This window comes from Pongo abelii, chromosome 14 (assembly GCF_028885655.2).
Source record: "Pongo abelii isolate AG06213 chromosome 14, NHGRI_mPonAbe1-v2.0_pri, whole genome shotgun sequence".
Taxonomy (NCBI): Eukaryota; Metazoa; Chordata; class Mammalia; order Primates; family Hominidae; genus Pongo; species Pongo abelii.
Window position 1 is genome coordinate 115,437,674 of NC_071999.2, and position 24,760 is coordinate 115,462,433.

The 24,760-nt window shown below is 38.1% G+C and overlaps 1 protein-coding gene and 1 long non-coding RNA gene across 10 annotated transcripts in view; one reads left to right on the forward strand and one right to left on the reverse strand.

Moving 5' to 3' along the window:
• The window catches only part of MYO16 (myosin XVI), a 717,368-nt gene extending 694,641 nt beyond the window's left edge, over positions 1-22,727 (forward strand). For all 9 annotated transcript variants that reach the window (XM_054529223.2, XM_054529222.2, XM_054529219.2 and 6 more), the window contains one exon: positions 21,319-22,727. In XM_054529223.2, the coding sequence (XP_054385198.1) occupies positions 21,319-21,546 (228 nt within the window). In that variant the 3' untranslated portion in view covers positions 21,547-22,727. The remainder of the gene's footprint in view (positions 1-21,318) is intronic.
• LOC134759909 (uncharacterized) overlaps positions 1-24,760 on the reverse strand; it is a 59,126-nt gene that overhangs the window by 20,453 nt on the left and 13,913 nt on the right. The gene's annotated exons all lie outside the window — the stretch shown is intronic.

The window sequence follows — 24,760 nt, forward strand, 5'->3', positions numbered from 1 at the left end:
ATTAGAGAAAATATATGTAACATGCCTGGCATGATGCTGCCTGGAATACCGTAGGTGCTTAAAAAAAAAAAAAAAGCTAAAAGCTTACTTGCTCTTGTTATTATGATATTCCTTTCTTTGCAGGGTCAATATTCTGAAAACCAGTTCTGATTTTAACATTGTAGATGCTATCCAAAATATGTAGGAGATTAGATTGGATCAAGAGAACCCAATATTTTCCTGGGATTTTGGTAAATCTATTATATGTGTGATTTTTAAAATATGATTTATTATGGAATAGTATAAACTTAGAAAGAAACAGTGATTAATGAAACACCACCTTTAATAAGTCTTAACATTTTGCATTGTTTACTTTAGAGCTACATTTTTGGAAAAACATGTATCCTAGCTCTCAATCTCATCCCTGCCTACCACACCAGAAGTGAATCATCACAATGAAGTTTGCACGTAGCCCTTCATCCATGTTTGCACCTTTACTGAGCATAGGTGTACTCATAAATCATATAATATTCACAAGTAATAACCAATGCTATTCATGCTTTTAAAGTGTAAAAAAAAATATCTCACTTTCTACAGATTATTCGGCAAACAGCTTCTTCTTGTGGCTGCGGTGGAACTTTTTTTTTCCATTTTGATACATGCATCTCCCACTTGTTACTTTATTCTAAGTATTAGCTCCAGGTGAAATGTACAGACTTTAGGGTTGACACCTGTAGTCCCCGCTACTTGGGAGGCTGAAGCAGGAGGATCACTTGAGCTCAGGAAATTGAGGCTGCAGTGAGCTGTCTTCACACCATTGCACTCCAGCCTAAGCAACAGAGACCTTGTCTCAAAAAAAAAATTAAAAAACAACTTTAGGGCTAAGGTATCGATACAATAAGAAACTATTGATGACTGGCACATACTTAGTGCAAAATTATACTCATATTCCTTCAACAAGCATGGCAGGGAGCAAGCTCAGGAGGAGAGGAAAGCATTAGGGACTGAAGGACAGGTGTCACATGACCTGCTGCAACTGGCCCTAGGGTGCTGTGGTGCCTCAGGGGGACAGATGAGCACAGGGCAGATGGTGTTTTCCTCTGGTCTGTTGTGTTGTGGTCCACAGAAAACCTAATTCAGTGATCTCCACGAAAGATGCAGGGAGATCGATGATGCTCTGTGCTCAGTGCCAATATGCAGGTCATATTGTAGTTTACAACTTCACTAGAGGGCTAGAAGTTACAGCACCCAAGGATGTGAGCATACATTCTGGCCAGTGCCTCTATAAGTTTTTCAACACACACACACACACACACACAATCATATTTCTTTTTAGGTGCAAACATGCCTCCTCCATTGGAAACTTTTCTAAGAAACAAGTTCCATATAAATGTGCTCGTGGCATTTCTTAAGAACATGTTTACAGTTTGACCAAAGTGAGTGGAAAACTTATATCAAAATCATTTCCAAGTTATCAGTGTTACAAGCCATGCTACAATTAACATCACTGAAAATGCCTCTAACTTACAATTGGGGGAAAAAAATTGCTCAAGATTCCCCTAGAAATGGAAGTACTAAGTTTCTGCTCATGGACATATTCAACTGCAGTGGTTATTACCAAATTACTCCCCTAAAAGGTTAAACCAATGTATGTACTTCTAAAAGGGAGTAAAGTTTTCCATCTCTCCTGGTAAACACTTGGTTTAATTATTCATTTTATTTTTGCCAATATGATAAATGTAAAATAGATCTTATTGTGGTTTTATTTTATTTCCTGGTGGCGGAGCAGTGTTTTCACATATTCTCCGACTCGTTAATCCCAATGCATCCTTTTCTTATTTCCCAACTTGTTTGCATGATTTTCTTGATGATGTTAGGAATTTTCCACGTGTTCTGGATTCCTTGCCAGTTTCATGCATGGCAAACATTTTGCTTATTGTGTTTTCTTGGTCTGTTTAGCTAGAAGTTTATCAATTCTATTGATTTTTTTAAAGTAGCTTTTGATTTCATTGATTTTCTCTATTGTTTTACTGTTTTATTGATTCCTGTTGTTTTTTATTTTCTTTTCTTTTGCTTGCTTTGGGTTTAATTTTCTCTATTTCTGCTTTCTTAAATAGGTAGCATAGATCACTGACTTGAAGTGTTTCTTTTCTTCCTAATAAAAGCATTTAATAGAGTTATAAATTTCCATCTCAACACTGTAATAGCTGCATCCCACAAATCTTAATTTGTTTTGTTTCCATTTTCATTCAGTTCAAAATATTTTCTAATTTCCCATGGGACTGTCTCTTTGGCTAACACTGATGCTTTCCAAGTATTTGGGGTTTTCCAGGTACCTTTCTGCTGCTGAATTCTAGTTTAATTCCCCTATGATCTGACGGTATTCCTTGTATGATTTCAGTTCTCTTAAATGTACTAAAATGTTTTTATGGCCCAGGATATGACCTGTCTGGGTGAAATTTCCTTGGGCACTTGAACAAAAATATGTATTCTGCTTCCATTGGGTGGAGTCTTCTGGAAGTGTGGATTAGGTCTGGTTGGTTACTTGTGTCCACATCCATGTCTCCGCTGGCTTTCTGTGTTCATTTTTCATCTATTCCTGAGAGAAGAGCACAGAAGTCTCCAACTATACTGTGGCTTTGTTCACACCTTTCGGTTTCATCAGTTTTTGCCTCATGCATTTGGAAGCTATATCTGAGATACAAAGACTTTTAAAATTATTGCATCTTTTTTGGTGAAGATCTATTCATCATTACACAATTTCATTTTCTATTTGTATTTCTTTGTCTTAAGTCTACTTTGTCTGAAATTAATATAGCCACTCCATTATTTTGTTCATTGTCTGCAAGGTATATTTTTTCATCCTTTACTTTTTAAAAATAGCTTTATCAAGATATAATTCACATACCACACAACCCATGCCTTTAAGTTATGAAAATTCAGTGTTTCTTCGTAACTTCTTAATGTTGTGCAACTATCTCTACAATGTAATTTTAGAACTTTTTGCCTCCTCCCCACAAAAAATTCACCCCTTCACTTTAATGTATTCATCTTTCTATATTTGACATGAGATTTCTGTAGGCAACATAACAGATGAGTCTTATTTATTTTTATCCAATCTGACAACCTTTCATGAGACCATTTCTATTAATGTAATTATTGATATGGTTAGATTTAGGTATGTATTAGATAGATTCTCTAGAGGGACAGAACTAACATGATAGATGAATATATAAAGGGGAGTTTGTTAGGGAGAATTGACTGACACCGTCACAAGGTGAAGTCCCACGATAGGCCATCTGCAGGCTGAGGAGCAAAGAAGCCAGTCCGAGTCCCAGAACCTCAAAAGTAGGGAAGCCGACAGTGCAGTCTTTAATCTGTGACCAAAGGCCCAAGAGCCCCTGGCAAACCACTGATGTAAGTCCAAGAGTCCAAAAGCTGAAGAACTTGGAATCCAGTGTTCAAGAGAAGGAAGCAGGGCCAGGCACAGTGGCTCATGCCTGTAATCCCAGAACTTTGGGAGGCCGACTTGGGTGGATCACCTGAGGTCAGGAGTTCGAGACCACCCTGGCCAACCTGGTGAAAACCCGTCTCTACTAAAAATACAAAAATTAGCTGGGCGTGGTGGTGCATGCCTGTAACCCCAGCTACTTGGGAGGCTGAGGCAGGAGAATTGCTTGAACCTGGGAGGTGAAAGTTGCAGTGAGCAGAGACAGTGTAATTGTACTTCAGCCTGGGAAACAAGAGCAAAAACTGTCTAAAAAAAATAAAAAAAAAAAGAAGGACACATCCAGCATAGGAGAAAGATGAAGGCCGGAAGACTCAGCAAGTCAAGTCCTTCCATTTTCTTCCCTCTGCTTTATTCTAGCAGTGCTGGCAGCTGATTAGATGGTGCCCACCCAGATCAAGGGTGGGTCTGCCTCTCCCAGTCCACTGACTCAAATGTTAATCTCTTTTGGCAACACCCTCACAGACACACCCAGGAACAATACTTTGCATCCTTCAGTCCAACCAAGTTGACACTCAATATTCACCATCACAAGGTATATTAGTTTTATTATGTGTTTTTCTGATTGTCCCTGCTGTTTTCATTCCTCTGTTTCCTTATGATGACTTCTTTCAGATTATTTGGATATTTTTAAAATTCCATTTTACATTACCTATTGGTAAATTAAAATTGTAATATATGCGCATCTAATTTCAGTCTACCCTGGTCAACCGTCTTGGTCCCTTCACCTTCTATCACCCATCTTTACTTAGCAGTTGAACCATGTGCTACATCTGTGTACATTGAAACCCTCCAGGCCATGTTGTAACTTCTCCTTTCAACAATCATACAGGGAGAAAATAGTGGGGAAAAAAAATCATCTTTTATGCTAACTCAATATTTACAATTTCTGTTGCTCTCCTTCATTTCTGAAGTTCTGAGTTTCTTTCTGGTATCATTTTACGTCAGCTTAAAGATCTCCATTTAGCATTTCATTTAGAGTAGGCCCAAGAAATCTTAGTTTTCTTTACCTGAGCATGCCATTATTCTGCCTTCATTCTCTACGTTTTGATTCCCTACCATGATTTGTGTTCTGTTGTTTTTTTTCAACTTTCCCAATTCCTCAGATAGATGTTTTGTATTTTATACAAAGTTTTAGTTGTAATCAGTGAGAGAATTAGACTATAGTGGGCTTACCCGTTTATGTTTATCCCACGTAAAGTTTTAATGTTCTTATAGTCAAATTGATTAATCCTTACCTTTAGGGTTTGTACTTTTGTTGTTTTGTTTAAGAAAATCTTTCTTATACATTTTTTAAGGGAAAAAAATTATTTTACTGCTGTCTGCCATAAAGATATTATCCTATCATATTTTTGTAAAGTTTAGGTTTGTTTTTTACATTTAGGGATTTAAGCTACCTGGACTTTGTTTTTGAGAATGGTGTGAGTTAGCAATGTAATTTTACATTTTCTCTGTACAGATAACAATTTTTCCACACTTTTTCCAACATAGGCCATGCTTCTGCTTCCTCCTAATAACTGAGTATGTCACCTCAGTGACATATAATCAGTCAGTGTAATATAATCATTTGTGTGTGTGTGTATGTGCGCCTTGATAGACTTGTGAGCTTATAGAGAGTGCATTAAATGCATCTTAATCACTTTTGAATTCCAAACACAAAGCACAATAATTTGCCAGTTCAATGTAATTGTTAACCAGTAGCAGCCCCAGAAGAATTAAGAGAAGCTGACTGATATATTATTCCCTAACTTTATTAGATATTTTAAATTTAATCCCATGTTAAAAATGTATCAATAAACTTGTTAATTAGGATCACAGGCAGTTGTTTCACTGGTTGGAGGAAATTAAAGTGAAGTGACATTTTATACAGTGATTGGCTTCTAAAATTATATAATTTGAAAGTGACATATGATGAAAACCACTCTGGAACATCCTTACATTACCTATCAAGAATAATATGCAAGGTTTGTAACTCCATTCAATTATATGCATCCATGTATAAGCAATGCATAAAGCAACTTAAAGCATATAATAATGTACATTTAGCATTTTGAGTTCCAAGTGAGTGGATTGCATAAAATTGAATTTTCAGGCTGGGTGCGGTGGCTCATGTCTGTAATCCCAGCACTTTGGGAGACTGAGGCGGGCAGATCACCTGTGGTCAAGAGTTCGAGACAAGCCTGGCCAAAATGGAGAAACCCCACCTCTACTAAAAATACAAAAATTAGCCGGGCATCGTGGCAGGCACTTGTAATCCCAGCTACACGGGAGGCTGAGGCAGGAGAATCACTTGAACCCCAGAGGCAGAGGTTGCGGTGAGCCAAGATCGCGCCACTGCCCTCCAGCCTGGGGAACAAAAGCGAAATTCTGTCTCAAAAAAAAAAAAATTGAATTTTCAAAGGCTCATTCATTGATCAAAAGGTGTTTATTGAGGTTCTGCTTGTACTAGGCACAGGTCTAGGCACGTGGGATACTTTGTCTACAAAGCAAACTTGCTTGCCCTCATAGAAGTTAAATTCTAGCATGGAAAAATAGGCAATATTTATGTAAAATGTGTAATATACTAAAAGGAAAAAATCATATGGAAAAAAGAGTGTTCAACAGGGTAAGCAGGGTTGGGAGGGTCAGACTGGAGAGTGGTGAGGAAGAAGGTTGGGCTGAGTTGCAGTTGTAAATCAGGGATCAAAAAAAGCCTCCTGAGCAAAGATATGGAAGTCAGGGAGAGACCAGTGCTGACGTCAGGGCAGAGTGTTCCAGGCAAAGGGAGCAGCCAAGGCCCTGAGGTAGGAGCATGCCTGCATTGCAAAAAGGCCGGTGTGGCTGCAGTGAGATTACTCTACTTGTCACTAGATGTTCAAGTGGGGTTGAAATTACTATAAGTGCTAATTCTAGGAAAGGGATACTTTCCAGTTATGAACTACAGCAAGAGGCTAAATATAAAATACCAATTATGACTATATTATATTACAACTTTCTTTAAAATCATTTTACTCGGTTTGGAAACTTTAATCTGTTCAGAGTATAAGTAAAGGTTAAATGTTTGCCTTTTTTTGTAAGTGGAAAGTATTAGACATATAGCTCTGTTTCTGCTCAAGATATCAGAGAATTGGAAGAGAGACTCCAGGGAATCTGGACCCCATATTTTCTGATAATTTTGAAAGCAAAATTCAGGCTAAAATAATAGAAGGATTTCCATTATGCTGAAATAGAGTCAGCTAATATTGATGAAGGTATGTATTTTATGTCCTCAGCAGACCTAGTAGACCTGATTTTTCTCTGATTTTTATGATTGCATTATTATTTGAAACTGTCATTTTGTATTTCTGACTCTGTTTCTAAAACAGATGAGCTGTGATATTGGAAAGAAGTGTCATACAGTCAATGATATAAAAAGCCTAGATTTTGAAGCCCAAGTGGATTTAAATTAATTTTATACACTTGCAGGTGATTTTTACTATCTGTTTCTGGAAAGTAATATTAATTTAAAATATTTCCTTTTATATTTTGCCTACTTTAGCAGGGTCTTGCCTCTTTTCCTTCCTCATCCTTCCTGACATCTGTTTTTCTTTTCTCTAGCATTTGTATAATACAATAATACCCACATTATTTGTTCTGACAGTATCTTAAGGGCACTGTAATTGAGCCCAGAGTCATAGTGGCAGATGCTGTGCCTGCCAAATTCATGCCTTCTTTTTCTTAATCACAAAGGTAAACTACGTGTCCCAGTATCCCTTGTGGTTAGGGGTAGTCATCTGACTGAAACTAGCCAATGGAATGAGAACCATTGTGAGGGGTACCACTTACAAGCATAGCCCATGCAACCCAACCTTGACTATCTTCTATGACCTTTCTCAACCCAAAGCTGGATACAGAATCCTCCAAGACTCAGAATCCTCCAAGACTCAGGTTCACTTATGGGGACATGAAAGGTCATCCACTCATCAGATTCTGGCCTCAATATGAGCAAGAAATATCCTTCTTTTGTGCAAAGCCACTGATATTTATGATTTATCTGTTATAGCATCTTGGGTAACCCAACTGGGACCTCTTCATCATTTATTTGCTTAATATTTTATTGTTGCTGTTAGGCATTAACATTTGTAGTACCTAAGTTTAGCTTTCATTATTCAATAATCTTTATTCTTTAAGATAGCCAAAATCATGCCTCTTCATGCCTTCCAATGATAGAATTATAGCACATTTATTAATAAGAAATTATAGTACAAAATAATGATCAGTGGGTGCTCCACCAAGCCACACTCCATACATACTCTCTCTCTCTCCCTCTCTCTCTTTCTCTCTCTCTCTCTCTCTCTCACACACACACAGTGTATAGAGAACAGTGTATATAAAGTTTGTAACTCCTAAAAATTCTTTAAAAATAAATGAACTTAATTTTGCTGAAGGAAAAAGTCAATTCCCTGTAATAAATTGGGCACCCTGAGAAATAGAAATATTTTACTAGGTTCAGCATTTTCTGAGTGCATTTAGTAATGATACAGAAGTGCCTCTCTTACCTCCAGTTCTCAAATGGGTGACTCTAACAGGTCACTGCATTTTGGAGTTGCTAATGGATCCCATTGATTTGCTAATCTGTGCCCCTTTGCAATTATAGCTGATGTTTTAAAATCTAGTTGGATTGGGTTCTGTTACAATCCAGCTTCTTAAAATTATTTTCTTCATTCATATTTGATTCTATTTAATACTGTTACACACAATTAAATAACATGATTATTTCTGGAAAAAAAGTTTTGAGAAATTACTACATTAATAGTTAAACTGTGTCCTGCAAAACAATGTAAATTAAGATACTGGCTAATGTAACAGGTTGGGGGAAGTATCCTTCTACTTGAGTCCTCTCTCCTCTGAAGGCTGTGTGTGCCATGCTACCATGATTTTGACCCTTGTTTTCCTCACCTTTATTCCTAGGCCTTACCTCCTTTCCTAGTTATTCACAACTCTGTTGTTACTCCAAACTTTATTCCTAGGCCTTACCTCCTTTCCTAGTTATTCACGACTCTATTGTTCCTCCAAAGCCAACTGCCAAATCCTGTACCCGTATCTCACAGAGCTTGTCTCTCTCTTGGTTTTATAATAATTATATACATGTAAGCAATGAATACCATTTGTTATACCACTCAACTCAGTTGGCCTTTCTTCTTGCTGTGTCCTAGTCATCCTTTCAATCCAGATCAAATCACACATCCCAGTGGCCATACTGCCTTTAAATGAGTAGTTTCTCTTCTGTATTCCAACATCAGTAATCACATGCATAAGTTGTTAATCAATTAATGCTACCCTGCCTTGTGAAATTTTTGTACTTGTGTCTTGTCTAAGCATCTTTATTCATATAATTTTTATGCATTTATGTCTTGTTGCCCAATTTGAATGAAAGCCCCTTGATGGAGGTGGTCAGATTGTGTGCATCTGGCTTAGTCCTATAGAACCCACCGCAGTTCCTTGCATTTTCATAAATATTTGAAGCACATTTATTAATTGATTGACACGGAAAACTTTTTTGGAAGGCAATGTAATTAATACATATAAAAGTTGACTAAACTCAATTGTACCTGAAATGGCATTTTGACTCTACCACTTTCTAGCCAAGTGACTTCAGGCTTGAAAGGTGACTTTCTGCATCTGTGAAATGAGGATAATGATATTGAACCTGCATATTTCACATGGCCGTGAGTGTCTACTAGAGTACTAACATGCGAAAATGCTTTAAGGATATAAATGATATCATGAAGATGATACTAGAGATGGGCCTTAGAAACCTTAAGGGGGCATCTATCAGGCAGGGAATTTTAATTCGGACGTACAAACCAGGACGACTGTAGGGAAGAAAAGTAGAATTCCAGGGTGTGTTCCACATATATCTGGTTGGGTTGAAATATAGAGACTGTGTCAGAATGGATGATGACGAGGCTAGAATAATTCAGTGTGGCCAGAAAATACAGAACTTTCTCAAAGCATATGGGCTTGATTCTTTCTTTAGGCTAGGGGAAGGCAGTGGCATTAAAGATTTTTGAGCAAGCAAATTATATAGACAGATTTTTTTCTCTCTAAAGAAAGTAGCAAGAGAACAGAGTTCATACAAGATCCTTATCCTAAATGTCACAAATTAATTATATTGCATGATTTGTAGTAAAATTTTTAAGTTTCTATTTTATAACTTTCAGTTATAAATGTATAATGTATAACATATACATTCACTCATCAGAGTCCATTTTTACTCTTAACTATGTGTGGAGAGGTTAAAATCAGCTGCCAAATGCAAAAAAAAAATGTATTTAAATTATACTAAGTGTGTTCCAATATAACGTTACTTATTATAAAAGTAAAGAATAGTTGTTGATTTTTTTAAAGAAATTAAAGCATCCAGATAAGGTAAAAAATGCAAATCCTCTCTCTTGCTTCCTTCCTTCGCTATTGTCCAGATATAGCTCCTCTTGTTTCCAATAAAACTTTTAACATGCCTTTTAAAGGATATTTTCCCCTTTGTTTAAACCTTAAGCAACAAAGGAAACAAAATTCCAAGAATGGATTTAATTGTATTGCTATATAAATGAATATTTCTGAATTAGGAAGGACCAACTCTTTTAAAAAACCACAAGCGCTATTTTGACTTTCAGATGTTTTTCTTGGTTCTTTAGAAGTGTAGATATATGTAAGCTTTTAATCAAAGACTTTTTAAAAATCACACTTTATGCTATATCTTTAGGATTTATTTAAGTTGACTTTGGTTTTATAGACTGTTTTTTCAAATTTCATTTTTCAACATTTTTTATTCTTCAACATCTTGTTAGCACCAAGTAGAAATGCGATTTGCATTTGAAACACTAATATTCACTATTCAGTCAGCCAAGACATTTCCTTCTTTTAATTTCCATAAATGTCAGTAAATGCCTCTTTTCACCTTTGGGTGAATAGTCAATAGAAAAATCAATTCTGTGACAAATGAACAGCAACATGATTTTACATATGAATTATTTAACAAAGACTATTTTTATCCTTGAAGGGAAAGACTTAAGTTAAAAATCGGTAGCAAATTATTAATTTACATTTATTAATATGATCCACAGGAATGCATATCCATAGAAAGTGAAGAAATTTTATATCTTATGTTTAATTAGTTCATGCCCTAGACCTCATAATTGTCCAATAGGAAATTATTGAAAATTAGTAAATATATAAATAAGCAATAAACCTCATTAAGCCTTTAGATCACGTTGTATTTTCACCCAGGTTGTGAGAGATTTAGTGTTTTGTAATGCCTGAAAATAACTGAACTAATTACAAGTGTCTCACTTTAGAGAAAACACTGGCATCACCTCCGTTTTTACATCACTTTATCAAACTCCATCTTCTTATCTAATTGATGTCTCCTGGATGTTGGGAGACACAAGATTCTTTACAGTAAAGTACAGAGATGGAAAGTAGATTCATGTCTTGAATGTCTTAATTTTAGATCACCAAGGTTTTCTCAATAACAGAATAAAATCATTTTTTAAATCCCCATACTGAGTTGTTGAGTTAGTAATCACCAGTATCTTAAGTAGCATTGTAATTTTCTAAGAATTACCATTTATATGAAGGGATCTTCTTGTTGAAAACCTAATGAATAGAAGGGAATTTGTTTGAGGGTGAGTATCCCAACCCATAGGGAAATGGGTCTGGACCATGATCATTTATGTGTCTGTTTGCACATCCTAGGAGCTTGAAATGCTTTTCTGGTGTTCAGAGGCACAGACATTCATTGAATGTAAATGACTTAGCTTTTACCTTACATAATCCTTTCTTAAGAGCAGAAAGGAGAACATAGGGGTGTTAGAGGTTTAACCCAGGCCACATTTTAGGTGGTCTAAACTGACAGGAGCTTGTTTATGAGAAATGCTGGCCCCACCCTAAGGGCTCCAGTACTACTGCCTTGGCCACCAATGTTTGTGGAATGGATCCCTTTGTCAATTTCTTTGGACGTCAGGTTTTCCTAGCTCCCTATAAACCGTGACTTTGCTCTCTCATTACAGAACTGCAAGTGGCCCCCAAACTTTGAAGCTTTGAGCTCTCTTTTGAATGTCAACTTTAAAAATAAAAATTACAGAATAACTAGCAAGTGTCTTATTAGCTTATTCACCAAACAATTTTGTTTTCAAAGACATTAAACTGTCAGAGAGCCTGTGCGCTTTTCTAAATGCCTGGATTTTGTACTTGTTATAGAACAGTACAATTTTTTCCATGCCATCCCAAAATAATAATTTTGGCCATGTAAGTTTATTTGATCCCTTAACCCTAAGGCACTGCATTCTTTGGCCACCAGTAGTCTGTGGTGACTGTCCCCTCTCCTTCAGCGGTTCCACCCACTAGCCATTCAGATCTATTTAGGCATGTTGAATTCACAGCAAGAAACGAGCATGGGACCACCCACATCCTATGTGATTTCAGAGCAGCCGAGCATTTTTAATAAGTTCTCAGAGCTTTCCAGTGTTTGAAAAACCCTTCGCTGAATCTGTGAATGTGAAATACAACTCACGTGTAAGAATGCGTTCAGGGGAAGCCTGGCGTTGCTTGAAGGCACTCTCTTCTGTTCTATTTCCTGCACTTGATGGAGCTGAGTTGCCCATTTACTCCCAAGATTTTTTTTTAAATGGACCCACACATTTAATACTGTGTGATAATGTTTCTCCCGTCTCTCAAACGTGGGCCACGCATTCATACACTTACTCCCTTTAAACTCTCTAAGCAAGTACACTGGATACTTTGTGCTGGGTAGAGATTAATTTACTCACTTTAGGCTCCAAGGACACCATAGTCTTGTGAAGCAGTAACTAATTCTACCCACATGCAATAGATCAACATTACTCCAACTCTTGTAATATACATGATACTTTTTACATGAAAGAAAAACATCCCCTTGACCCTTAAAGTTTCTTAAATTATTTTACAATGTTAATTAAATGTATAGACATACAGTGTTACAAATAATCTCTTTATTCTTTGAGCTTTCATTTCAGCTATAAAACCAAGGCAAATTGACCACTTGAGTAGAATAAAAGTCTACAAAGGCAAAATAAAAGTAAAATTCACAACACTGATGTTAGGCATGAGATTTTGTTTAGCTGAAATGACATGACTGTTGGAAACGTGTGCTGACTATTCTATTCATGAAGTTCCGTCAAGCTTTATGCATTTTTGCCACTTTATGCCACTGGCTAACCAAGCCCCTACCACTATTTCTATTTGAAATGACAGCCAGCTTTTGAACTTACCCTACTTTGCAATATCACATAGCTTTTCTTGCAGGAAAAAGAAAATGTATTACATGTTAAATCCATCTGCTCTTTTCTCATTAACCTACAACAGTATAAATAATATTACTTCTGTCATCCTACTTGTAAATAAAATACAAAGACATAGAAAAACTCATTGAGTACTAGCTTGAAATGTAGATATTCAAGATGATACAAAGCACAATTACTTTAAAAAGATATCATGAATATATAAATGCAAATAAATTTTAAATTGTTGAAGGAATTTGAGGACTCCTGAAAATACAAACCCTAACTTCAGAAGCATTGCATTTAACAACTGTTTAAATAGGTCACTAAAATCTCTTTATACTCTTTTTTATCTTACCCCTAAAATTAAAAAAAGCTGTAAGAGTTTTCTAATTTTCTTCCTGTAGAACTTTATTTAGTTTTGAGTCATATATAAATCATAGTTATGTTTTAAATCTAATGTGTTGCTCAGTATTTTCTGGGTTGCTTTTTAGTAATAAAAGAATAAATTATGTTATATTTATAAAAGGCCATAAATCGTGAGAAGTGCACCTATTTAGCGTTACTTAACTGAATCATCAGGATAATCATAATTCAGCAGTGTTTAGGGATTTTGTTCAAGTCAAGGAGCTAACCATGGCACAATTGTAACAGCTCATATTTAAACAGCACTCACTACTTTTGTGAGGCTTTCTTTTAAGACACCTGCATATGTGACTCATATAATCCACATCAAGTTGTTACATGGTAGGTAATTTCTTGTGGTCCCACTTTACAGGTGACGAAGCCAGTGAATGCTTGCTCAGCATTGCACAAGTAGCTTGCATAGTTGGGTTCCATCCCAGGCATTCCGGCTCCAGAGGCCAGGTTTTTCAGCCACACTGACTGTGCTCAAAACCATCCTCCAATTCCACATGGGTTTGTCATTTCATGATAGAAAATGAAGTTCAATGTCATTCCTGTCACTTGTCTACGTCAAATCCTGTGGAAACCCTTCTCCTCGCATGTTCTTCTCCCCTTTTCTAACTGGTTAGGTGCCCATCTCATTTCTCAATATTCAGATCAAAGGTGAATTAACTTGTGAAGCCTCCTCAGACTTTCCTCCATAAAGCTCCCTTTCTCAAGTAAATGGTTTAATAAAAAAGGTTTTTAAAAAAAAAAAAAAAATATATATATATATATATATATATATATATATATATACCGTCATTTTGCCTCGCTCCGTCTCTGTGCCATGTGTAACACTTTAAGACATGTGTTTTGTTTGTCTAAAAGCTCCTTGGAAAGCAGCTCATTTGTCCCATTCATGAAGCAGGGAGCTCCTAGAGCGGAGGCATACGATGCAAGCATGAAAGTTTGCAGATGTGGAGCCGTTTGTACTTTCCCAGTCATAACACTTGCCTTCTGGTTCTAAAAGATAATGATTCTGTGTACAAAGACTATTATAAAAAGTTCCAGAAAAGAAAATAAATAAGTGACTCGTTATCTGAAGTGGTGATATGGGGCGAAGATAATAAATCTTTTAAAGCAATGGAAAATGAGCTTTAAGTTAAAAGATACCACTATGGCATCCTTTATATTGTACAAACAAATCAGGATAAATTATACTCAGTGTGAAGCCAGCTGACTCCAACCTCACACTGCCAGCAGCATCCTTAATCCCCAGAGGCAGTTTTTCTCTTTCCAAAAAGAAATGGTATCAAAACTAAAGCTTTTTGTTACAAAATCGCTATTTCTTTTTTAATGATAATATTTAATTTACTGTGAATATCAAATAATGGTAAAGGAAGCCATGAGTGTTTTTGTTGTTACCAATAGGACACAAAGTTTAAAGAATGGATAAACACTGATTTACATGATTTTACAGCATTGACTATTTTAAATGCTTTGTATTGTTTATATAGTACCGGACTGCCATTTAGATAGCATTCATGATTGTATTTGTTTGCTATTCTAAAATTTTAAAGCTTTTTCTCTATGAGAAAAGTAATTCTTGTGTTTCAGAATCTAATAAATAAATAGAAATAAAGCAGATTAAATATTGTTAAGGAGTACTGGCCTCCTCTTCTGATCTTCTGTTTCTTGGCTCACAGGTGATAATTTTAAAATGCCCTCTCAGCTAGGTTGAAGGTAGTGGCCTATCATAGTCTTACATAGAATTATAACCTTCATTGTAACATAACCTATGAAAATTCTTTGGTTTTATTTTAAATCAAGATCAATAAAATAAGATGTTAGCATCTTATTTCAGCCATTCTGGCAATTCTTATATACCTAGTAGATTTTACTCAATAGCTATTAATGTCTGTAATAGAAAAGAAAATTTCCATGAAATCCCTCAATAAAGGGGTTTATTCCGAATGGTAATTGGTTATTGCAAACATCAGTCAAGTTTTTGCTTATCAAAGAACTATGCAAAGTTCTTGTTTGTTGATTCAAATATGGTGTCCTGTACTCACTACATTACCAAGACTCAATACCCTCATTAAGAAAGGGCTTTCAAAGGGTTTGTGTGCGTAAGTTTCACCTTTTATAAGGTACTTGGGAATTCAGATATTTTTAGTAAACAGAGAGAAGTTTTGAAAGGGTAAGACAGCATTTTTTTTCCAAAAAGAGAAGCAATGACTCAGGGGATCTGGGACTTTTTTTTTTTTTTTTTGTCAAAATCCTTCCCGACAAGCCTAATTCAGATGAGCAGCCACTGAAAGTCACTCTCAGCAGATTGGCACTGCTGCTATGCTTCTATAGAGTGACTCAAATCTTTAAGTCTGTTCCTGTTATGAAGGTTAAGCAGAGGGTCACATCTAGTATATTTTTGGTCACTATGAAACACTACTGAAAAGAGTTTAGGATTTAGAGGAAATCTGGAGTGGATGTATTTTGTGCTTGGTGTAAGCACAGAGTTGTATGGTCTATCAAACACTAGCATCAAGATAAATACAGCATATGCCATAAGGAGATGGAAGAGTAACACCAACTGCTGGGTAGAGATTTGGATTCTGTTTGTTTGTCTAGTTTTTATGCTTTACTTTGTCTTGTTAGGAATTAGTCTCTATTTTCATGTCCTTTTCTCTACAGTTCTTGTGTTCTTTTAGATTAATTGGATATTTATTATTTCACTGTTACATTAACTTTGATTAAATATTATATTATTCTTTTAATAATTTCACGAGAAGACAACATGCATCCTTTACTCATTGCTTCCTACAGATTTGATCATTTTGACCACTTTTCTTATACTGCTAGAATCTTAAGACCTTGAAACTCTGCTTAATCCCAATAACAAGGTTTTGCAGTTATTGATGGCAGGCACTTGTGTTATTCATGTAATTTAAAGTCTCTAAACATTTCAAGCATATAATTTATATTTACCCATGGGTTTACTAATTCCAGTGTTGTTAATTCCCTCTTACATTTCCATTTTTTCCATCTGGAATCATCTTCTTTTACCAAAAAAAAAAAATCTTATTTCTTTCTATTAATGTGAGAGGTTTGATGACAAATTCCCTCATTTTTGTTTGTCCAAAAACATCTTTATTTCACTTTCTTTTTAAATTTCTTTTATTTCCATAGGTTTTTGGTGAACAGGTGGTATTTGGTTACATGAGTAAGTTCTTTAGTGGTGATTTGTGAGATTTTGATGCACCCATCACCCAAGCAGTATACAACGAACCCCATTTGTAGTCTTTTATCCATCATCCCCTCCCACCCTTTCCTTCCAATCCCAAAGTCCATTCTGTCATTCTTATGCCTTTGCATCCTCATAACTTAGCTCCCACTTATAAGTGAGAACATACAATGTTTGGTTTCCCATTCCTGAGTTAGTTCACTTAGAACAATAGTCTCCAATCCCATCCAGGTTGCTGCAAATGCCATTAATTACTTTTTATGGCAGAGTAGTATTCCATCATATATATATATATACACACACACACACATCATATAGCTATACATCATATATATCATATATATGATCATACATATGATCATATATGGGGTGTATATATATATCACATATATCATCATATACCACAGCTTCTTTACCAACTCATTGATTGATGGGCATTTGGGCCGGTTCCACATTTTTGCAATTGTGAATTGTGCTGCTATAAACATGCATGTGCACGTATTTTTTTTGTATAATGACTTACTTTCCTCTGGGTAGATACTCAGTAGTGGGATTGCTGAGTCAAATGGTAATTCCACTTTTAGTTCCTTATGGAATCTGCATGCTGTTTTCCATAGTGGTTTTACTAGTTTACATTCCCACCAGCAGTGTAGAAGTGTTCACTTTTCACTGCATCTATGCCAACATTTATTATTTTTTGATTTTTTGATAATGGCTATTCTTGTGGGAGTAAGGTGGTATCACATTGTGGTTTCAATTAGCATTTCCCTCACCAGTAGTGATGTTGAACATTTTTTCATATGTTTGCTGGGCATTTGTATATCTGCTTTCAAGAATTGTCTACTTAAGTCCTTAGCCCACTTTGAAAGAAATTATAGATGATGCGAACAAATGGAAACACATCCCATGCTCTTTGATGGGTAGAATCAATGTTGCGAAAATGACCATACTGGCAAAAGCAATCTACAAATTCAGTGTAATTCCCATCAAAATACCACTATCATTCTTCACAGAACTAGAAAAAGCAATCCTAAAACTCATATGGAACCAAAAAGCCCACATAGCCAAAGCAAGACTAAGCAACAAGAAAACATCTGGAGACATCACATTATCTGATTTCAAACTATACTATAAGGCCATAGTCAAACAACATGGTACTAGTATAAAACAGGCAGATAGAGCAATGGAACAGAATAGAGAACCCAGAAATACACCCAAATACAGCCAACTGATTTTCAACAAAGCAAACAAAAACAGAAAGTGGGGAAAGGACACCCTATTCAACAAATGGTGCTTGGATAACTGGCAAGCCGCATATAAGAGAATGAAACTGGATCCTCATCTCTCACCTTATTCAAAAATCAACTCCAGGTAGATCAAGAACTTAAATCTAAGACCTGAAATTATAAAAATTCTAAAAGATCACATCAGAAAAACTGTTCTAGACATTGGCTTAGGCAAAGACTTTATGATCAAGAACCCAAGAACAAATACAACAGAAACAAACACAAATAGGTGGGACTTAATTAAACTAAAGAACTTTTGTATGGCAAAAGGAATAGTCAGCAGTGTGAACAGACAACCCACAGTGTGGGAGAAAATCTTCACAATACATACATCCGACAAAGCACAAATATTCAGAATCTACACGGAGCTCAAACAATTTAGCAAGAAAAAAAGCCAAACAATCTTATCACTTTCATTTTCGAGGGGTATTTTTTATTCAATGTAGAATTTTATGTTGACTTTTTTTTTTTTCTCAGTAATTTAACCAGGAACATGTTGGCTTCTGGCTTCCAGTGTTTCCATGAAGACATCAGCTTTCACTCTTACTGTAGTTCCTCACTGGGCTGTGCTGGAGAACCAGTCTACCCCTGGTTCTCTCCTAATCCACAGGCTTGATCCGCCTGTACCTTTAATTGTGAAGTCTTTGTTCCTTAGCCCTGAAAGATGACAGCAAATCTAGCCCTGTGTTTCAGAGCTCCCAGCCTGGCTCTGCAGCCTTGTGCCCCACACAATTTCAAAATCCAGAAAATGTTTTAAGATGAGACTGGCCACATGCTGGAGGCCATCATCACCCCTGCCAGGGTTTTACTTCTGAAGCACCTCTGTCATTGTAGGAGATTTCATTCTGCTTTTTATAAACTTTGGCCTAGGGCACCCATCACCCATGCAGGTGAACAGCTAAATGAGTGTCCCCTGTGGACGATGGCTGTGCATTTGAGGACCTATAAGTTTTCAATTTGTTTCTTTAGTCCCAGGAAACTCCAAAATATCATGTGGTTTATCTTTCTTCCAGAAAAAACTCTCTGGATCTGGGGAAATGCTCAGAATTGGCAAATGTCCCCGGGAGGAAAAAAGCAGCTGGTAATTATCAGTTCACCTCAAAAAGCTTCACTCCATCTGGAATTCTCTCCATTTGTCAGAATTTCCTGATGTTTTAGAAAAATGACTCTTTTTTGAAATTTTTACAACAGGAACAATAACATGCTATAGCTATCCAGAAGTGAACATTCCTCAGTTTGTTTTCTAAATAAATGAATATGAAGTTGTGTCATTTAGGAAACATGGTGTCTTAAGAAAACTTGGGGAAAATAATCAGTTGACATTGTAGCAATATTCTTCCATCAGTTAAATGTTGTTTCCTAATCTGGTGACATTGTTTTCAGAGATCACTACTGTATGCTGAGTGTGTGCCAAGGAACATAAATATGAATGTTCCATGTCCACACTAATGAGGCTGAAGGGAATGTAAGCAGCACAGCACACATTGGTGGAGAATGACGGAGGGGCTGGCACACACTCCTGGACAAACACAGAGAGATGACTGTGGTCCCATTCAGAAAAAGAAGGGAAGAGGAACATGGTACAGGGGACTCTGATTCTTAGCCTGTATCAGATCCTAGACCACAATAGTTGGGTTAAGCACAGTAGACTCACAGCTAAAAGCATGTCTTCTTTTGAGAATTGTCTACTCATGTCCTTAGCCCACTTTGAAAGAAATTATAGATGATGCGAACAAATGGAAACACATTCCGTGGACTCTTGGGCCAGGCTGCCAGGATCTGTCATTTTCCATGTGGCTTTGGGCAGATTACCTGACTGCCCTGTTCCTGTTTCCTCATCTGCAAAACAGGAGTACCCACTTTACAGGGCTCTTAAGAACTGATGAGTTAATGCCTGGAAGGTGCTTATGAAAGCACCTAGCACATGTGTAGCCAAAGTGTTCACTAAATAACCTGATTTCATGCAAGCTCCCACCACCCTGCTTTCTCGGCTCACTCCGCTGAGAGTAGAAGCAATCTGGCTTCCACAAGCATCTGCCCAACAGAATTTCTCATTTCCAGGCCATTCTGATGCAGCCCTAAAGACTAAAAAAAAATACCCTTTTAAGGGGCCCACTCTGCTCTGCAGCTCACTCTCTGTTATGTCTAGAAATTGCTTTAGGGATTGAGTAACCATAGTTCTCTTTTCTACCCTTAAGCTCTTCTTTCTTCTGGTTGTCTGTAAATTCAATTGGGGAGGCTCCTTTTACTAATAACCAGCTCCAGAACTCTAGTTACAGACTCTGAATATGGGTTTGACCTTCATGCTGTAAACATCATCTCCTTGATCCCAGCCTTTAAAATCCTCTTTCTGGGGGAAACAGTAGGCTCAGGTGTTGGTGTTAGAATTGGGCCTGGAACACTCACTCCCTTTGCTGCTTTCAAGTGACTGTTTTCTACATAAGTGCATAACCACTTGTGTTCTGTTTTGTTTTATTTTCTCTCATTTTAATGGAGAGGGTTGTGATGAGATGGAAGAAGTGCTGGAACAAAGTAGTTAGTGCTTTGGAGGTAGGATGAGTCATCTCATTTCCTCTGAATTCTCCCCAGTATTCCTGTTCGAATTTCCAGAATCTCATTTTTTTTTTGAACCAGTATACTTCCTTAGAATTGCCAGAAAAATTGGTATCTGCAATGTCCAGCTGCTACAGACTTCTGGCGGCTGGCAGAAGAAGGGTGACCACAGCTACATAGCCAGCTTGTCTTGTGCCCTAGCTGAAGTCGGGGGTAAGCTTGGTCTGCAGGGTGTCTCTCTTCAGGGACCATAGTGACGCAAGATGATGTAGCCAATACAGTTACATGTTTTGATGCTTTCCTGCAAAGGCCCATAATGTTCTCATCTTTGAGGGCTTAGCGTCTGAGAGTACACAATTGCTAATTTAGCTCATTGCTTTGTCTCACTGCCACCAAATAGAGCAGGCAGGTAGATACACCAAAGAGGCCTCAAATATTCTCAAGCACAGCTAGCCTGCCTTGAATGAGCTCATTGGATATTTTAGTGGCTGCCTTTTGTAACACCTAGTGCTTGAAAACATTTTCTACATGAGTGTGGTGTGATTGTGCATTGTCTATGAACGGACCTTCATGAGTAGGGGTCCATCTTTGGGTCCATGCCTTATGGTCGGAAGTGAGGTCATGTAACCCTAATAGTCATGTTTGACTATTAACTATGTGGACAGATGGAGGAGCAGCTCCAAGGATGGAGTGACGCTTGAGGAAGCTCTGTTAATAGGAGAACATCTATTATGGATAGAAATTAAATGAAGAGAAAGTACAAGATGCCATAAGAATGTACACAATAATCGAGGGCATGGGTCAAGCAGACATTTGATTCTTTCTTGTAGCCTCTGGAGGTGCAGCACACATTAATACTCTACCTAGTTCCCAATGTTTTGTTGCAGTCATTGCCTTAACTCAGCAATTCACAGCCTTCCTAGCCCAGTGCTGTTTCCAGAGGCAGCAGTGCATGGAGATTGAGGAAAGAAGCTGCCTCTTTTAGTGCCAACCCTGCCCCTTTGTATCCAGGTGTTGCTATCACACTTCATACTCATTCACAATATTTGGTGCTAGCTGTTTTTTCTCCCCCTCTTTCTCCCACAGGTAATCCATCAGCTGAGGCTCTCAGAGAATGAAAGTGTGGCCCTGCAGGAACTCTTGGACTGGAGGAGAAAGCTCTGTGAGGAAGGACAAGACTGGCAGCAGATCCTGCACCACGCTGAGCCCAGGGTGCCTCCCCCACCACCTTGCAAGAAGCCCAGCCTTCTGAAGAAGCCGGAAGGGGCCTCCTGCAACAGGCTGCCATCTGAGCTCTGGGACACCACCATTTGATGCGGCCTGAACTGCAGACTCACAAAATAGAACTGCCTACTGATTCCGGGCTGCAACAACAGAAGGCTGCCTTCTGACATGCGCTGGGTCTTCTCTCCACGCATTTAGATAAAAAAAGCACAGGACACAGATGCTAAATATATGAGATCCCGTGTGTGTGTGTGTGTGTGTGTGTGTGTGTGTGTTTGTGTGTGTGTGTGTGTTCTTTCTTATCCATCTCGTGGTGATACACTCTGATTTTCAAGCTCCTCATTTACGGCTCTGTGCTACCCCTAGGTAGCAAGAGAGAGGCTGGGAAAAGTGTGGACGTGGCCAGAGAGAGGGTAGCGGAGGAAAGGAGCAATCCATGCACACTCTGTACAGTTGTTTTCCTACGGTTCAACAGTCTGTTTATTGTACTTCCAATGGTTTTATTATAATACAGTATATGGGACATATATTTTATTTCTTTGTAGCTATTTGTGTTTTATTGGTATTATAAACCTGATAATTATTTACATGTTTATTACTGTAATTTTATAACTTTATGCAATTGGTGGTGCTTCCTTTCTTCAAAATACAGATTTTAAAAAATCATTTCTAGATTATTTTTTTCCTCCACAGTCCTTTTTTTTCACCTAACACACCTAAAATCTTGAAACTACATTGTTGTTTTAGCTTCGCCAGTGTCACCCCTTGCAAAACTATGAATTGAGCCCCATGTTTTAGGTGTTACTCATGGATGAGGAGGCTGTTCTTTCCTACGCCCTGTATTTCTGGATAAGTGGATTGTGCATCCTTTAGTTAAATTTCACCTCCCGACTTCAGCATAGATCACAGGGAATCACATGGCACTCGGTTAAACACGTATGGCTTCAAATCCATAGCTGGTGGTGTAAAATGATCATATTCATTCAAAGGCCTACACAGTACAAATGAGCACGCTGCCATGTACTGGTTTGAGCAGTAGGGGCTGCATCACACAACGCTCGTCCCCCGGGACTTACACTGCATGATTCCCTCGCTGTATATCCTCAACCCTCCCATAATGCAAGGCCTTGTTCATTGATGTGCTTTCGTCGGCTGTCAGAAAGTTCTGAGCAGTGGCTCCAGACCACCTTGTCTTGCTACTTGGAACTTTTTATTCATACCAGCCTTTGAAAAGTTACTGTGCCAATAAAGAGGTACAAATGTGTTCTTCTATTGTTTTTGTTGTTGTTATTATTGTCTCCCATGAACTCTTGTGTTTTCTGGTCAGAGAAGTAGGGGCAATGAAGTGATCTCACCCAGACTCCCTTAATGTGGGGGCCATAGCATTGTGCAAACTTTAGACACCAATGATGTGTTATACAATACAGGCTTTATGATGATTCCAGTATGGTGAGACCAACAGGTCTGGAAGGGAGTCCCATTGAAAAGATGGCTTGTCATCCTCAGAAATCCCGGAGAAGGGGACACATAGTGCGATCAGAGGGCCACACCAAGGTCAGCCAGGAAGCAGAGGGCATAGGGGGAGCCCTTTATTTTAGTTTGCACAACACTAGGAAAGGACAAGGCAGGATCAGCAGGCATAGAACTGGCTGCTTTGAGAAATGTCGGTGGGTTCTGGGGTGGAGGAGCCATCCCTACCTGTCTGGGACCTGGCCTTGAGGTGATTAGGGTGGGTGGAGAGTGGCCTGGAATGACAGCCCTATGAGAGCCCACGGGGGAGACTTACTAGGGATGTGGGCTCTAGATTGGTTGACTTGTCTTTGAAAATCACGTTCTGGGGTGAGTCATCACTATCTTTTGAATGTGGCTAACCCTGGAAATGGCAATTCCTCCAAGGTAGGCAGGGCCCTAAATGCCAAAGCATCAGAACACAGCAAATAAAAGCACATGGTCAATATGTAGTTACTGCAATGTTACTGCAGCTGCCCAGCAACCACAAGGAAGTGTTCTGCCTGACCTCCAGCCTGACGACAGCCGAGTCCCACTCCCTGCCTATTTCTCTCTCATCTTCGTCCCTTCTGACTTTCAACCCCAGCCGAGAAGCAACGGAAGAAGCCAACTTTCCCTTGATACATGGCGTCTTGGGCCATGCTATGGACATAGTAGGCACTTAATGATCTTAGTTGAATTAAAACTTTGAACTGCATTGTCCTCCCCACAATATATTTAGGCCAGGGTGAAAAATAAACTGTTCAAGCATTGCACATTGCAAGAACTTGCTTCAAATGTTCACTGAGCATTGTGCTGACTGTGCAAGGTGCTCAGCCCATACAATTCCTAAACTGGCTATTTTGGTTAGGGCTGCTGTAACAAATTGCCAACAGCGGGGTGGCTTCAACAACAAGCATGTATTCTCACAGTTCTGAAGCCTGGGAAGTCCAAGATTAAAGTTTCCACAGATCCCGTGTCTGGTGAGGGCCTGCTTCCTGGATTGCAGATGGCCATCTTCTCATTGTAGCCTCGCATGTTCAGAGAAGAAGGGGAGGGAGCACCCTCTCCGGTGTCTCTTCTTATAAGGGCATGAATTCCATCATGAGGCCTCTGCCCTCATGACCTAATCATATCCCAAAGACCCTGCCTCCAAATTTCATCATACTGGGGATCAGCGTTTCAGCATAGGAATTCTGAGAGGACATAGTTCAGTCCACAGCACTGACATATGCCTACAAGGTAATTTTTATCATTTTTGTTTTGATACTGAAATTGAAGCTTATAGCTTTAAGTAGCCCATCAGAATATAAACTCTGATCTTTATGATTCCAATGTCCATGCCATTTTAATTTGATGCACAGAAATTGCCAACTTACTGTATGAAAATACATCTGAAATGATGATGCATGACCGCTGTAGGGAGACCTTACATGAAGGAAGGAAGTCACAAGCCACATGTGTGTCCAAACCACACAACTCCCTATTAACCCAAGTGGAAGCACTGGGGCCTGTGTTATCGCTAGGTAAACCTTACAGTCACCTACTAGGGTACTATGAGCATCATGAACATGAAATATTTAACCTCTCAGTAGTCCCTCTGCCTCATTTAAGGTTTGTTGACCTTCAGACACTAGAAGCCAAACCGCTTGTAGATAGATTCTTTAAACACAATCTTCTAAATCAATGTAGACAGATTCTTTAAACACAGTCTTCTAGATCAATGTAGACAGACCCTTTAAACACAATCTCCTTAATCAGTAAGTAAGCCCTTTTGTGTTTAGCTGTTTGGATTCTCTGCTGTGGAAAGAGATTG